This window comes from Pangasianodon hypophthalmus, chromosome 3, assembly GCF_027358585.1.
Source record: "Pangasianodon hypophthalmus isolate fPanHyp1 chromosome 3, fPanHyp1.pri, whole genome shotgun sequence".
In the NCBI taxonomy this organism is placed as follows: Eukaryota; Metazoa; Chordata; class Actinopteri; order Siluriformes; family Pangasiidae; genus Pangasianodon; species Pangasianodon hypophthalmus.
Genome location: NC_069712.1, coordinates 20,130,572 through 20,145,252, shown reverse-complemented (window position 1 = coordinate 20,145,252; position 14,681 = coordinate 20,130,572). Strand labels below are relative to the sequence as shown.

The 14,681-nt window shown below is 40.1% G+C and overlaps 1 protein-coding gene across 1 annotated transcript; it reads right to left on the bottom strand.

The window, feature by feature from the left end:
* Positions 1-251: 251 nt before the first annotated feature.
* On the bottom strand, positions 252-12,246 carry ky (kyphoscoliosis peptidase). Its single transcript, XM_026933336.3, has 7 exons — positions 12,093-12,246; positions 11,197-11,905; positions 4,130-4,244; positions 3,797-3,914; positions 3,274-3,465; positions 2,905-3,095; positions 252-2,248 (listed from the first exon to the last, which is right to left on the bottom strand). The coding sequence occupies exons 2-7, from the start codon at positions 11,899-11,901 to the stop codon at positions 903-905; spliced, it is 2,667 nt and encodes an 888-aa protein (XP_026789137.3). The 5' UTR covers positions 11,902-11,905; positions 12,093-12,246; the 3' UTR covers positions 252-902.
* Positions 12,247-14,681: the final 2,435 nt, after the last annotated feature.

Here is a 14,681-nt window from a genome sequence, read left to right as displayed (position 1 = left end):
ATTACTGGCACCTTACATCAGCAGTACTTGACCTTCTCCCTACAGGCAATACCCACACAAACACACACATAGCAGACATTGTTTTTACTTCTTGTTTGGAATGGATCTGCAGTCCAATTGCATTCTGAGCTCCTATTTGTTATGACTGCAGCATGTAAACAAGGGTGTCCCCTCTGGCTCCTGTAGAGCTTAGGGCCAGTCTGATAGCAGAAACGACTCCAATTTGGAAAAAGTTAGACTTTCTCATTTCCTTCTATTTGGGATGATTCCATATACTGTGCTGTTCATTTGTCATTTGTTTTTCCCTCGTTCAGTACAAGCATATTTTTACCAATCTCAGTAACCGCAGACAATGAACTTAGGGATTATGAATGTTCACTTCAGCGTCTTGCGCTGTTTGACACATAAACAGCATATCCTTAGGTTAAGGATATATTCAGACCACACTTTTAGCAGTTTTTAAGTGACATGCCATATAAAAGCTGTTCATCTACCAGTGGGCCTTGTACTCTGGCCTTTGTGTGTTGCTGCTAAACACACAAAGACCCCTTCTGTGACTTGAATGCTCTTTACAGCTGTACCATGCCCTCTTAAAATGTCTATTGTCCTTTGCAGCCATTATAATTACACTATAAGAGATCAGACTAAGAACATGGATTGAAAAACAAAGACAGAGACATTTACAATGCTTGTGTTTGAGGTTACTGTATTTAAGAAATGCTTAAATTGCCTTTCTTAGCCATTTCATAAGATACATCCAGTACAACACAAACCATTTAACAGAAAAAACCCCAAAAAGAATTACAAGCAACTTTCTGTCATAAACAAGCTCACTTTATGGATACTGTCCAGCTGCCCTACACACGCATATACTCTGTCTGTCTCCCTCTCTCTCTTTTCCATCACAGCTTACTCTCCAGGTTGAGGACATCAAAGGTCATGAGCACGGCCATGTCGCTGGTGTCTGAGGTGGCTGCAGTCAGTTTAATTTGAGTGATGTTTCCTGTAAAGGCCTTGCCCTCCCACACCCTGCTCTTATTCATTTTTAAATCTACTCGCTGCTCTGCTAGCACACTCACTCTCTGTGCTGCCGGCACCCGCACACGGAAACACACCCAGCTCTGTGGGGCCAGCACGCCTCCACGTGGCTCCAGCAGCACGCACCCTTTCCCCCACGCTGAATACACACATGGGAATGGTTCTCCACATCTGTCACACACACTTCGTAGCACATAGTCGCACAGCGGTGTGTAGTCTTGCTGAGGTGGTGTGCGTCCATATAAACCCAAGCGATAGACTCCAGGCTGCGGCACACACACACTCACTGTCACCTTGCTGTCTGTGAATGTGAGCAAAATGTATCGTGACAGTGGAAAGCTGGCCTGATTCAGTTTTTCTTTGTTCTTCTGGTATGACTCTGCACTAAGGACTGCGTGTATTTGTAGCTGTGATGAGGTGCAGTGGAAAGTAATATTACAGCGACCCTGAGGCAAATTCACCAATGCCCCTGTGTGGCTAAATTGCGACAGTCCGGCTGCTTGAGTGCGCATTCCTGGTCCACACCATGGACTGAGATCAGGGGGATATAGCACATTTTGATTCACTCCTAAGCCCTTGCATCGCAGCAGGAAATTCCCTACATTCTGAAAGGAGCCACTTCCATCATTGTAATCACGCACAAACACAGAAAGACGGTAGTAGCCTTTGTATGGGCATAGCACGTTGCACACCAGTTGTTCTGCTGTTATTTGAAGTGCCAGGCAGCGCTTAGCCAGAGCAAAGTCAAGTTCAGGGTGTATGAGCTCACACACCATCATCAGGGGCCGTGAGGTGTGTAGCACTATCTCACACTCACCTCTCTCACAAACCTCCAGAGTGTCTTGGCTTGGCACACTGCAGCCCTTCACCCCATGCACCCCTGCATTGGACCCTAAGCCCCAACTCAGATAGGGGTTAGCGGGCAGCGACTGGCTCTGCTGGACAGCCGGACACTCCAGCTCCAGAGTACAGACCCAGAGAAGAGTGCCAGAGTCACCCTCTGGTCGCGCGAACAGCTTCAGCTCATAGGTTCCTGGCTCTGGTGGCAGCAGACGAAGTCTCATACCCTGCTGCGTCACTGACAGCAGACCACATGAGCCGTCGACCTCGTTCTGCCTTGCAGCTCCTGTCTCCGAGTCCCGCTGCCTGAGCTCGTAGGCAAAGGTCAACCGTCCGCATGAGCTCACAGTCACAGTTGTCTCCCCATCATCTACGGGACACACAAAGATTTTACAAAATGTTACAGGCTTCTTAGTCAGGGTCAGTATTCAAAGTAGACAGTCTCACTTTTGTAAGTAGTTTCCTCAACCAGGTCTTACTTAGAAAAAATCTGAACAATTAAGATTAGGGTGGGGTGCATTGTCTACCACTCATAGCATTTTTTTTTTTTTTACAACTCTTACGACTTTGTATGGAACTTTACAACTTAGAACTTTTCTTTGTATGGAAACTATGTTGTTGGTAAGGGAGTTTCTGTTTTCACTTTTACATTTTCCTTTCAGTGTTTATATGTTTGTATCCCTTGCTGTGTGCAGAGGGTATTCTGTCACTGTTTCAGGAAATCTTAGTAACAATAACATATTGGCCCTCTTTCCCCTGAGATGCTTTAATCTTTAAAGCACACAATAACTTCACAAACAGAAGAAGAATGTTATTTTGGGCCTCTCTGATGTATGGTCCCAGAGCTATGGAGAATGGGCTAAGGAGCCAGATATTAACTCAGTCTGCGCTGTATGTCTATGCACTGACTGTTTTTCTGCATGCAAATCTGTTATTGTCTGCATTATTGAGAGTGTGGGTGACAGCATACATTAATTCCTTTATTATTTATTTTGTGTAACGTATTTGTACGTGTGGGTGTGTGACCTGTGGTTATTTTGTACTGTGTGGGTTGTAGAAGAGTCAGTCCCAGCGTGTAGAATGCTGAGGTCTTTAATGGTATCAGTTCAAACTGTTCCAGAGCGATTGGAGTGTCCAGCAGTTGCCAGGTCTCTTCATCAGGAAAGTGTGAGTTTATAAATTCTCTCGGCTCAGTCAGGAAGTAAAAATCGTCAAATCTAACAGACATACCGCAAAAGAGTTATTCACCATCTCTTTTCTAATATTTAAACAAGAATAGCAATGTTAATATAAAACAATAGTGCTATGAGTATTTAGCACTTATCTTTGTACATTTATTTATTTGTGTATACTGTATACAGGCGTGATTATTGCAAACACTGACAGAATTCTAACCTCTTAACAAAAGTTTTAGTATCCATGTTCACAGTTCCAGCCCCCCAACAGGCGTCCAGGAGCCCCCACTGCCCCTTCACCCACACAGCATTCCACATGTGGTCAGAAGGCTTATCTGCCAGCCTGTGCCCAGGCCAGTGCCCAATGCCCTTACTGTACCCACTCACCTCCTCACACAGAATGCCAACTTCCCTACAGAACACAGAGAGATAACAAGGTCAGCTCAGTCTATACTCCAGGTAAACTATAAATATTTATGGTATAATGGTACACTGCTCTAATGCTAATGCATATGGAAATGAGAGAACATATATGACAATGCCTTCCATGAATTGGCAAGAGTGGTCACTGAATGATTTCGTTAGCATTAAAACAATAGTATGTTATTACTCCGTCTTATGCATTGTTGCTGTAAAATGCATGGAATATTTATGAAAGAAACTGAAGAGGTCACTGAGATGGCTTGTCTACCACTATAACAATCCCAGCATTTTTAATGTTGGCAGTCCTCTATCTTTATCACCTGCACATCTCCAGACAGATGCTGGAAAATCCACTGCATACTCCTCGACCCGCCTTAATGACTTCCTCTGGGGTGGAGAGCTTTGGGGAAAAACCCAGGTACCCATCCAAATCATATTCTGCACACACACACACACACACACACACACATACACACACACAAGCATACAATGTATTCATAGAGCAACATGCGTCATACATATTTCTACATATTACAGTATTTGTGCTTACTACATGCAGTGTTTGCTCCATTCAAGAAAAAAATGCAACTCTGTTTCGCCAATTCATTTAGTGTTTAGATTCTCTTGCTGTTTCAGTGTGTGTATTTACTCACCTATATTATAGCAGAGCCAGACCCATATGGCCCTGATTTTTTCTAACTCATTTCTGGCCCCCTGTGTAATTACGCGAGCAATGCTCTGAGGTGAGAACACTCCCTGATCTTTCAGCTGAAATACACATAAGAACTGAGACATGTATCTTTATATTGATTAAATAGACAATAACATTAAACCTCATTTCATTGTGCTTTTCAGAAATTCTACCTAGAAATAAAAGCAAAACTAGACACGCCTCTATCTTTCTGTCTTATCTCGGTGAATCTAATGTGGAGGAAGAAAACAGTCAAGTTTTGGTATGCCACTGTTTATATGAATCACTTGATAATTTGACATATAAACAATTATGAATGCTTTCATTGAGTTGGCAGTACACCTTGTTTTTGTAGCTACACACATTGCCAGGCAGGGGTGGAAAAAGTGTTGAGAGTGTATACAACGTTTAGACAATGTGTCAAAATTAAAGTGAAGTGACATGTAGCCAAGTATGGTGACCCATACTTGGAATTTGTGCTCTGCATTTAACCCATCCAAGTGCACACACACACACACACACACACACACACCCGGAGCAGTGGGCAGCCTTTTTTTTTTTTTTTTTTTTTTTTTTTTTTGCTGCGGCGCCTGGGGAGCAGTTGGGGGTTTGGTGCCTTGCTCAAGGGTCTCACCTCAGTCATGGTATCGAGGGTGGAGGAGGGTGCTGGTCCTCCACAAAACAAAACATTTACTTTTTAAAACTTCAGTACATTAAGAAGTAGCAACATTTTTTATTGTTTACTTTGTCTTGAGTACATTTTTACAAGTCTGACTCTCTAACCATTAGGCCACAACTGCCCCCAATTGCTAATTAAAAATGGAAGTATCCAGCTAAAAATGTACTCAAGACAACGTAAACAATAAAAAATTGCTACTTCTTAATGTACTGAAGTTTTAAAAAGTAAATGTTTTGTTTTTGTGTGTAAAGTTACCTTTATTACTTATCTAAAACTGTAAGATTTTTTTTTTTTTGTCATATGCATGGTAAATATGACATAGTTTGCTAATGAATTAATCTGAAGTGAAATATCCTGTAAATAACCAAAATTTACTGTTAGCTAGAATTTGACTGGCTCCCTAGCCATTATTTGTTGTTATGGGAATCCATGCTAGTTAAATCCTCATTAGCAGAGAAAATGGAAAATTAGTTAAATATAACCATGTTATGTTAGGAAATTAGTTAAATATACCTCAACATGCTATTTCAAATTAGATGGAGTTAATGCCTTCCTGGGAGGCAAAAAAAGTCTTTGCGTACTCCAGCATATTGGAACATCGAAACACTGAGGTACGGCCAGGAGTGCTCATCCTCAAGTTCGAAATGGCAGTCGATCTTCAGATGCAGATGGATATCAATATTGTTAACTACATTGTGTAGCATGAGAAAGTCACTGCAGATTATGAATTGGCATATCAATTCTTGATTTTTTTTAAAGGATGCTTAAAACTGAAATGATTAGATGCTAAACCAGGCCCATTCGATTGATACTGTATATAGCATACAGTCATTCGCTGGATGAAAATAGAATCCTTCATGATTTGTAATGAGTACTTTGAAGGTATAAATAAAAATCTAAGGAGTAAAACACTGTTTTTTTTTTCTTGGAAATGAAATTAGGTAAGATTACAACTAGTCACAAGTAGTACATAAGTAGAGTAATGAAGTACAATTACTGAAGTATTTTCTACCCTTGTCATCAAGTGTACATTTTGTAAGATGCATTTTGTAGGTCAACAGTAACTGTTGAAAAGGGACCACCATAATACCTCTACTGACCAGATACAGTCCCCTCCGAAAGTATTGAAACGGCAAGGCCAATTCTTTTGAAATTGTACACTCAATATATTTGGGTTTGAGAGCACTGGATGAATATGAGATGATAGATCAGAATTTCAGCTTACATTTCTTGATATTTAGATCTAGATGTGTTAGACAACTTAGAACATGTCACCTATATAGATATACAGTCAGGTCCGGAAGTATTTGAACGGTGACTGAGTTTTTGTGATTTTGCGTTTATACACCACCACAATGGATTTGAAATAAAACAATCAAGATGTGTTCGAAGTGTAGACTTTCAGCTTTATTTTAAGAGGTTCCAAAAAAAATATGGCATTTACCATTTAGGAATTACAGCCATTTTAAGCAAAGTACTTCCATTTTCAGGGGCTCAAAGGTATTTGGACAATTGACTGACAAGAAGTTAATTGACCAGGTGTGGCCCATTCCCTCGTTACTTCAAGACAAATGAAGCAGATAAAAGGTCTTGAGCTGATATCAGGTATTGAGTTGGCATTTGGCAGCTGTTCGACTGGAGCTACCAATATGAAGTCCAAGGAGATCTCAATGCAAGTGAAGGAGGCCATCATTAGGCTGAAAAACAACATAAATCTATAAGAGAGATAGCAAAAACCTTAGGTGTGGCCAAATCAACAGTTGGGTACATTCATAAAAAGTAAAAAAGCACTGGTGAGCTCAACAACATCAAAAGGCCTGGAAGACCACGGAAGACAACTAAAGTGGACGATCGCAGAATCCTTTCCTTGGTGAAGAAAAACCCCTAAAAAACATCAATGGAAGTCAGGAATACTCTGGAGAAGGTAGGCGTATCATTGTCAAAATCAATCAAGAGACGCCTTTATTAGTGTAAATACAGAGGGTTTACAACAAGGTGCAAACCACTGGTAACATTCAAGAACAAGAAAGCCAGATTAGACTTTGCCAGAAAACATCTAAAAAAGCCTCCCATGTCCTGGAATAAGATTCTTTGAACTGATGAAACCAAGATTAACTTGTACCAGAATGATAGGAAGAGAAAAATATGGCAAAAGAAAGGAACAGCTCATGATCCTTAGTACACCACATCATGTGTCAAACATGGTGGAGACAGTGTTATGGCATGGGCATGTATGGCTGCCAATGGAACGGGCTCACTGGTGTTTATTGATGATGTGACTGCTGTCAGAAGTAACAAGACGAATTCTGAGGTTTATAGGGCTATACTCTCTGCTCACATTCAGCCAAATGCTACAAAACTGATAGGACACAGCTTCACAGTGCAGGTGGATACTGCGAAAGCAACTCAACTCAGTATTAAAATTATGGTTGTATTTACAATTATGTTACTTTGTCCAAATACCTTTTTTTTTTACCCCTGAAAATGGAGGTACTTTGTTGAAAATGGCTGTAATTCCTAAATGGTAAATGCCATATTTTTTGGAACCTCTTAAAATAAAGCTGAAAGTCTACACTTCAATCACATCTTGACTGTTTTATTTCAAATCCATTGTGGTGGTGTATAAAGGCAAAATCACAAAAACCCTGTCATTGTCCATTGTTCCGGACCTAACTAATATACATATATATATATACAGTGTTAAAGTAAATAACACTTAATATTTAGTTGCATATCCTTTGCTTGCAGTGCCAGCATCAGGCCGGCAACCCAATGACATCACTAAACTGTTGCATTCTTTTTTTTTTTTGATGCTTTTCCAAGCATGTACGACAGCTTCTTTCAGTTGTTGCTTGTTTTGGGGGGTTTCTCCCTTCAGTCTCCTGTTCAGGAGGTGAAATGCATGCTCAATTGAGTTAAGGTCTGGTGATTGACTTGGCCAGTCTAAATCCTTCCACTTTTTTGGCAGTGTGTTTGCGTTATTGTCTTACTGCAATTCGACTGGATGCATTTCTCTGTAAATTGGCAGACAGAATGTTTCTGCAGCCTTTCTGCTGCTACCATCGATTTACATCAATAATGACTAGTGAGCCCATTCCAGAAAAAGCCCAAGCCATGACACTACCTCCACTGTACTTGACCAATGTTCTGGATGTTTTGGATCATGAATAGATCCTTTCTTTCTCCACACTTTAGCCTTTTCTTCACTTTGATAGAGGTTAATCTTGGTTCCGGAACTCTTCTGGATCATCACTGTATTTCTTTGTGAATTCATATCAGACCTTCTGATTCTTACTGCTGATGAATGGTTCTTACTGCTGATCTTGTGGTATGGCCTCTATATATCTCCTCTCGAAGTCTTCTTCAAATGGTGGATTGTGATACTTTCATCCTTGCCCTGTGGAGGTTGTTGGTGATGACACTGAGTGTTGTTTTTGGGTTTTTCTTACAGCTCTCACAATGATTCTGTCATCAACTGCTGTTGTGTTCCTTGGCTGACCTGTTTGATGTCTGATTGTTGGTACACCAGTGGTTTCTTTCTTTTTCAGGACATTCCAAATTGTTGTATTGGCTATGCCCAATGCTTGTGGAATGGCTCTGGTTGCTTGTGGAATGGATTTTCTCTCTTTTCTCAGCTTCAAAATGGCTTGCTTTTCTCCCATAGACAGCTCTCTGGTCTTCAAAAGGTTATCCTTTTTAACAACAAATGCAGTCTTCACAGCTGAAACCCAGGGCTCAAACCAAGAGCAGACATTTAGACCTACTACTAATTTTTTAAACAATCCAACAATCCAAACAATCCTCGCTGTTCCAATACTTTCAGAGGGGACTGTATTATTTTGGCGGTAGACCATTCTCAGCACAGCAGTGAGACTGTCCTGATAGTGGCATGTTAGTGTGTGCAGTGCTAGGATGAGTGTATCAGGCACAGCAGCACTGGGTTGAGAAGATTACACAAATTTGAACAGAAAACTAAACCACAATTTAAATACATTATATTTTATAACAATAGACATTGTCATAGAAATCTGGATGTAGATCTAGATCTTAATGAATAACAAAGAGGAGACAGTGGCAAGGAATAACTCTCCAAGAATACGTGAGAAAGAAACCTGGAGACATAAAAGGGGTAGTTGGAATTTGATCATTACAGTATACAGTTACATAAAAAAGGCAAATAGTACTACACATGTTGAAGGATGTTTGGTGTGATCATATCATGAACAGAGTCCTGGGATGTGCAGTATTTATAATCACATCAGGAGATTAAGAAGTGTAAATCTGTGGTAGCCAAGTCAGATTATTCACTGCAGCAAGAAGGTGAGTCTAAGGCATAAATTTCTGGTAAGAGTAAATCCAAGTAGGAACTCTGTAAGGTCTAGTTATGACAGCACAACTAAAAGGGAGGGTCAGAAGATATCACATACACAAGGGCACTCTGGAACATCACTGTCTGGCCACTCCACCATCCACAAACCTGAGAGATTGTTTTAGACAGTGGGTGGAAACAGCATCAAAACAATGCAGTTTACTGAAACTCTCTATGCCATGAACTTGGACCTTTGCCTAAGAAAAAAGCTATTTAACAAGAAAGTACCTGTGCCTTTTGATTGAAGAAGATGTGGCAGATCATAATTGGCCAATGTTGACTCAGGTACTGTGGGCCAAGACCAACCAGTGCTTTATATGCACACAATGTATGCATATATTTAGATATGCACTTACTGGAAGATCCAGAGAATAGAGCATTACAATAGTCCAACCTAGAGATAATGAGAGCATGAGTTTTTTTGAGATGGAAAAAAGACTATCCTAGTAATATCATCTACATGAGCTTTAACTGAGAGACTGGATTCAATTATCACACCACGCTCTTTCCCTGCTGCGCATGATGTAACTGAAAGGTCATCAAGTGTTACTACATAATTAAAAAGCCTACTTCTAGCTGCCTGTGGCACTAGTAAACTTCTGTCTTGCCAAAGTGAAGTAGGAGGAACTTACTCCCTTAGCAATCCAATGTCTAATGTCCTTTACACATTCCTGAAATTTATTATTATTTATTTTATTAAAATTATTTAACTCACTGCATGTCATGAGCATAGCAGGGAAAGCTTATATTTATGAATATTTAGAAATAATTGTACCCAGAAGTAGCAATAAATGGTAATTTACTACTTTAACCACTGCTGTCTCTGTACTGTGATGAGGCCTAAATCCTGAGTGAAATATTTAATGTATATGATTCCTATTCAACTATGAGTTCTGCTGCTGAGGTACAACCTCCAAGATATTGGCCCCTCAGCCATTGCTAAGGGAGGAGTTTATTATTTTGAGGTTTGATCACCTCTAGTAGTACTTCCTTAAGAAAATGCATAGGTAGTGGATCTAGTACTTTAGTTGACGATTTAGAGGAGGAGATCAGTGAAAGTAATTCAGTATGTTGGATTGGTGTAAAGGATTCTAATCGCTCAACTGATGTGGTAGTGTTGATCTCTGTATAGTTAGGTAGGGTGGCATAGTGGGTTTTCCCAGTGTTTACTTCACAAAGTTTCCTCCCATTGTCCAAAACATGCAGGTAGGTGGATTGCCTATGCTAAATTGCACCATATGTGTGAATGAGTGTCCCATCCTGGGTGAATTCTCCCACTTGCATCCAGTGTGCATGGGATGGGCTCTGGAACCATCGTGACCCTGACCATGATAAAGTGGTTACTGAAGATGAATTAATGAAAAAAGTTAGCTATCAGTCTGAAATTATAATTCATACTGTGAATTTTTTTCATGGGAAAAAAAATGAATAAAGTCATCGCTAGTACATACTGTTGTGTCTGTGCATCGGTGTCTGGCTTTTTTCCTAGATATACAGTAGGTGTGTTTAATAAAGAGACCAGTAAATGTACAGAGTGTTTAAAAACCCCAGTAACAGTGCTGCAACTGATGCTGTGCAACACCAAGTAACATGCTACTACCATGTCAGTCTTCCATCCTACAAGTAATTTCTGGTCAGTGATGATCTCAAGGTGTCCCTGCGTGTGTGTAGCAATAAAACGGCTACTATAATTATAGACCTAAAAAAGTGTATCTATATGATAGGTGGACCTGTGCAAATGGCAGATGAATGTAGCAACAAGGTAGGTGCAAGTAAACTGGCAACTCAGTATATACTATGTATCATCACATCGTGAAATTTTCTGTATTGTTTTAGGTCAAATACAACAATATTACAGTGTACTGATATACATAGTTTAATGTATTCAATACTAGCATTTGGCTACCAGATATTATTTAGAAATATCTTCATTGGTTTCTCTGTGTGTGTGTGAGTGTGTGTGTGTGTATGTGTTTGTTACCTCCCTCCCTTTGCTAATTACATGTGTGTCCACTTTGTGGAAGACCTCAGTGCTGCTGAACAGCTGTCTTCTTGGCTGCCTCTGACAGAAGGAGCGTATGGGTAGACCAGCTTTCCTGGGCTGTGTTCCAGGATTGGTGTGTGAGAGAGGCTTTGCTAGCGCTTCTTTATTGCTTGCCACTGTGCTCTTCTTCCTTACAGTCACACACTTTGCTGCACTCTCTGCAGAAAGCTGGCGCTTTGTACTAGGCCGTTGTTCTTCATATTGCAGGCTTGCCCATTTCTCAAACACAGTCTTGTAGGAAACCTTGCCTTTAGACTGGCTATTCTCCACTGATGATGAATCCCTGTCCTGTGTATCAGAAGTCAGATAGGTTTTAATGGTGCCATTTGTGCTCGCTACAGGCTCTGAATCAGGACTGCCATTTGCAGAGTAGACCATATCTGTGTTCTGGAGGTCAGGATCTGTGCTGGGAGCTTGTGCTTCTCTGACCTTGGGTGCAGACATCATGTCCTTATACTCCGGCTTTGAGTTGTTTTGGTTTGGGTTATTATTTGGGTCCTTTGCTGCTTTTAGTGTTCCTTGTTCTAGTCGTTCAATGCCTTGGTGAGATCTCGGCTCTGTGACCGGCTGTTCATCAGCTTGGGCATGGCATGGTGAGCAAGAAAAAGGGAAGGAGAACTTCTGAACAATGACATCTGTCATCTTGCTGTTTGAAAGTACATAATTGGATAAAGACAGAGTTTCTGAAGTTAGGCTAGCTAGATATATTTGAACATCTGTGTAAAACATTTTATTGAACACTTTTGGTAAAGCATAGAAATGATGCGATGCACTTCAAAAAATATAGAAAAACAAAAGAACACATGATTTTTATGGTAATCTCAGGATCTTACTTTAAATTAGCTGCTCTCTCCGGGACAGTCTGCAGGTATATTAATCCTCAATTGCCAATTAACACAGGACATAAAGAACAGAGAGATGAATAACATTCACAACTTTTGTTCTCTGTTGTAGGGGGGCTCTGTATATATCTATCCCCTCGCTTGCCGTATCCACCCCTCAGAAAGAATAACAGCCTAAAAATATATTTGGGCTTAACAGAAGAGCCAATGAGCTAAAAGGGAAGGTGGCGGAGGGAGGGGGTGTTAGTGGATGTTGGAAAGGGTGACAAGGGTGGCATGTTAAAGATAAGAGTGTAAAGAAATGTGCACACAAACATATGACTACAGTAGTTATTTGTCTTTAATGCATTCTAAAATATTCTGTCACAAGTGTGCACAAAGCAAAATTTAAAAATTAAGCCAAGTTTGGGCAGGTCTGAACACAAGGAACTCCCACTTAACACAAGGTCAATGAAATTTGTTTCTTCTGAAACATGTTATCCCCAGTCTTCCTTCTGCTGTACTTCAGTAAATATAATCACTAGTGCACAGAGTAATCATGAGCTCGATGGATACTGTGTCTATGTGCATGAAAACATATCAATTCTTATTTCTATACATAGAGCTTCTACTCTTAAACACTGTGCTCAGTGACTCAGAGACTATGTTAGTCAGCCTGCCTGGGGTCCTCAAGGGTCTTCTCACATACAACACTCTAGAAGGCTAAATTAACACTGAACAAATTACCCACCAACTGCCTGCCAATATGGCCTCAGTGAGGGGTTTATTTACTTTTCCCTTTCTACTCTGGGCATTACATTCGCCTACTCCTGTCTTGTATCCTACACACAAGCAGAGCTCTCCTACAATTTCATATTATACCACTGTATGCTATTGCATGCTTTGTGGGCTAACTTGTGTACACTGGACAGGTTTTAAACATTTTTGTGGTCTGCATATTTATAAATGTCGCTATGTGCACATCTACTAGGAAAATAATCAATCACTAGGTAACTTAGTCTGCATTCCAGGAAAACCTGGTTATTAATGTGATTCATGTAGGATTGTACAAGTAGCCAATGATTAGTTGATTTTTTTTATTATAAGGCCTCGATATTGTCTGTATGCATTAAACCAGGTCTATTATTGTAGTCAACGGGTCAGTATACACATAGAAAATGTGGACTGAAAAAGGAAGAAGCTTTTTTCTTTGTTGTCAAATATATAATTAAAAAGACTAATACGATGATATATGAATAAGATGGCAAGCACTGAAATAGGCTTCTAATAGGAGTCAGGTATATTACATAACTGCAAATTTGGTTTAATTTTACAGTATGGCTTCCACCCTCATTGTTTGGCAGCTTGTAAATAGCATTTGATCCAGCATATCATTATTATTATTATTTTGCACAAAACTACAGTTCACTTTAAGTGACATAATTTCTCCATAAAATATTTAGTCCTCAAGATAAGCTATGTCTCTGATTAAAATGCGGCCTCCTCCACGATACCATTAATTAATTAACAGTGTTATATTTATATATTTAATATTGGTCTCTGATGGCATTACATTTTGAATGTATTTACAGCCCGAAAACAAAAATTTACATCAGAAAATGCCTCTGTTTTACTCAAACTCCACCCCACATGCGTTACTCTCACACAACTTCTGAAAAGCCCTTAAGTCCAGCGTTACAGCTGAGGCCTGATTGCTAATGTGTGCAATTTCAGTATTAAATCCTCACCGCTTAACTCAACTGAATATGGCCCTTAATGACTACTATTAATTGGTTGCAAGCATATATATAATAACATCTTGTTTTATTATGTAATGATATGGCTATATATCCACCCCAAAATAAACCTAACTAGTCTTTCAGTGCTTTCTCTGGTAGAGAAAGTTGCATACTCTATGCTCTATGACTGAATGGAAGACAGTCAGGGTGGTTTTCAGTGGAATTAGTTGAGTACTGAGGTGTGCTGTTTTCCTTGCCAACTATTAATAGCAAAGTCATCAACTTGTGACCTCACATGAGTATGTCCCACGATCATCCTCTGGCTCATCCTCTCATTCACCTGAGTGACCCAGGGACGGTGATACCTTCTTGTGCACCTGCACCATATGGAGCATTCTGCAAAACAAATTATGACTATGCTTGGTGCTACAGGTATCCTGTCCTCCAATACTGACAATAGATTTAACAGGTGGTTAAGTTTGTGTTCCCATCAATAGCGTTGTTAACCTTGTTACCTTCACTCACAACCTTGTTAGCTTCACTCAGCTACTACTGCTCAGTGTTGTTATTCTGTGGTGGCACTCACCTCTCAGTTTTCCACCTGGTTTAGTTTTCCTTAGTGCCATCTCCTCTGAGCATTCACATTTAATAAAATAATAAAATAGCTCTGACAGCCACCCTCAAAATAGTGGCAGTCCAAGTGACATGCAACCTGTGGCACTAAACATGCTCTTTCACACAATGCTGGTTGCAGTGGATTTCACTGTGCTACAGTGCAAGAATTTTATCAAGAGCTTTGAAGGACTGACAGCTCAACCATGCCTGGGTTTTGTGGGGTATGTCTGAGCTAGTACGACTGACC

Excerpts from the sequence above, each read along its gene's own strand:
- ky (XM_026933336.3), bottom strand. The coding sequence starts at position 11,901 with ATGACAGATGTCATTGTTCAGAAGTTCTCCTTCCCTTTTTCTTGCTCA. Across the intron at positions 4,245-11,196 it reads TAATTAGCAAAGGGAGGGAG|CTGAAAGATCAGGGAGTGTT; the intron begins GTAACAAACACA and ends TGTGTATTTCAG. Across the intron at positions 2,249-2,904 it reads ACAGTACAAAATAACCACAG|ATGATGGGGAGACAACTGTG; the intron begins GTCACACACCCA and ends TGTGTCCCGTAG.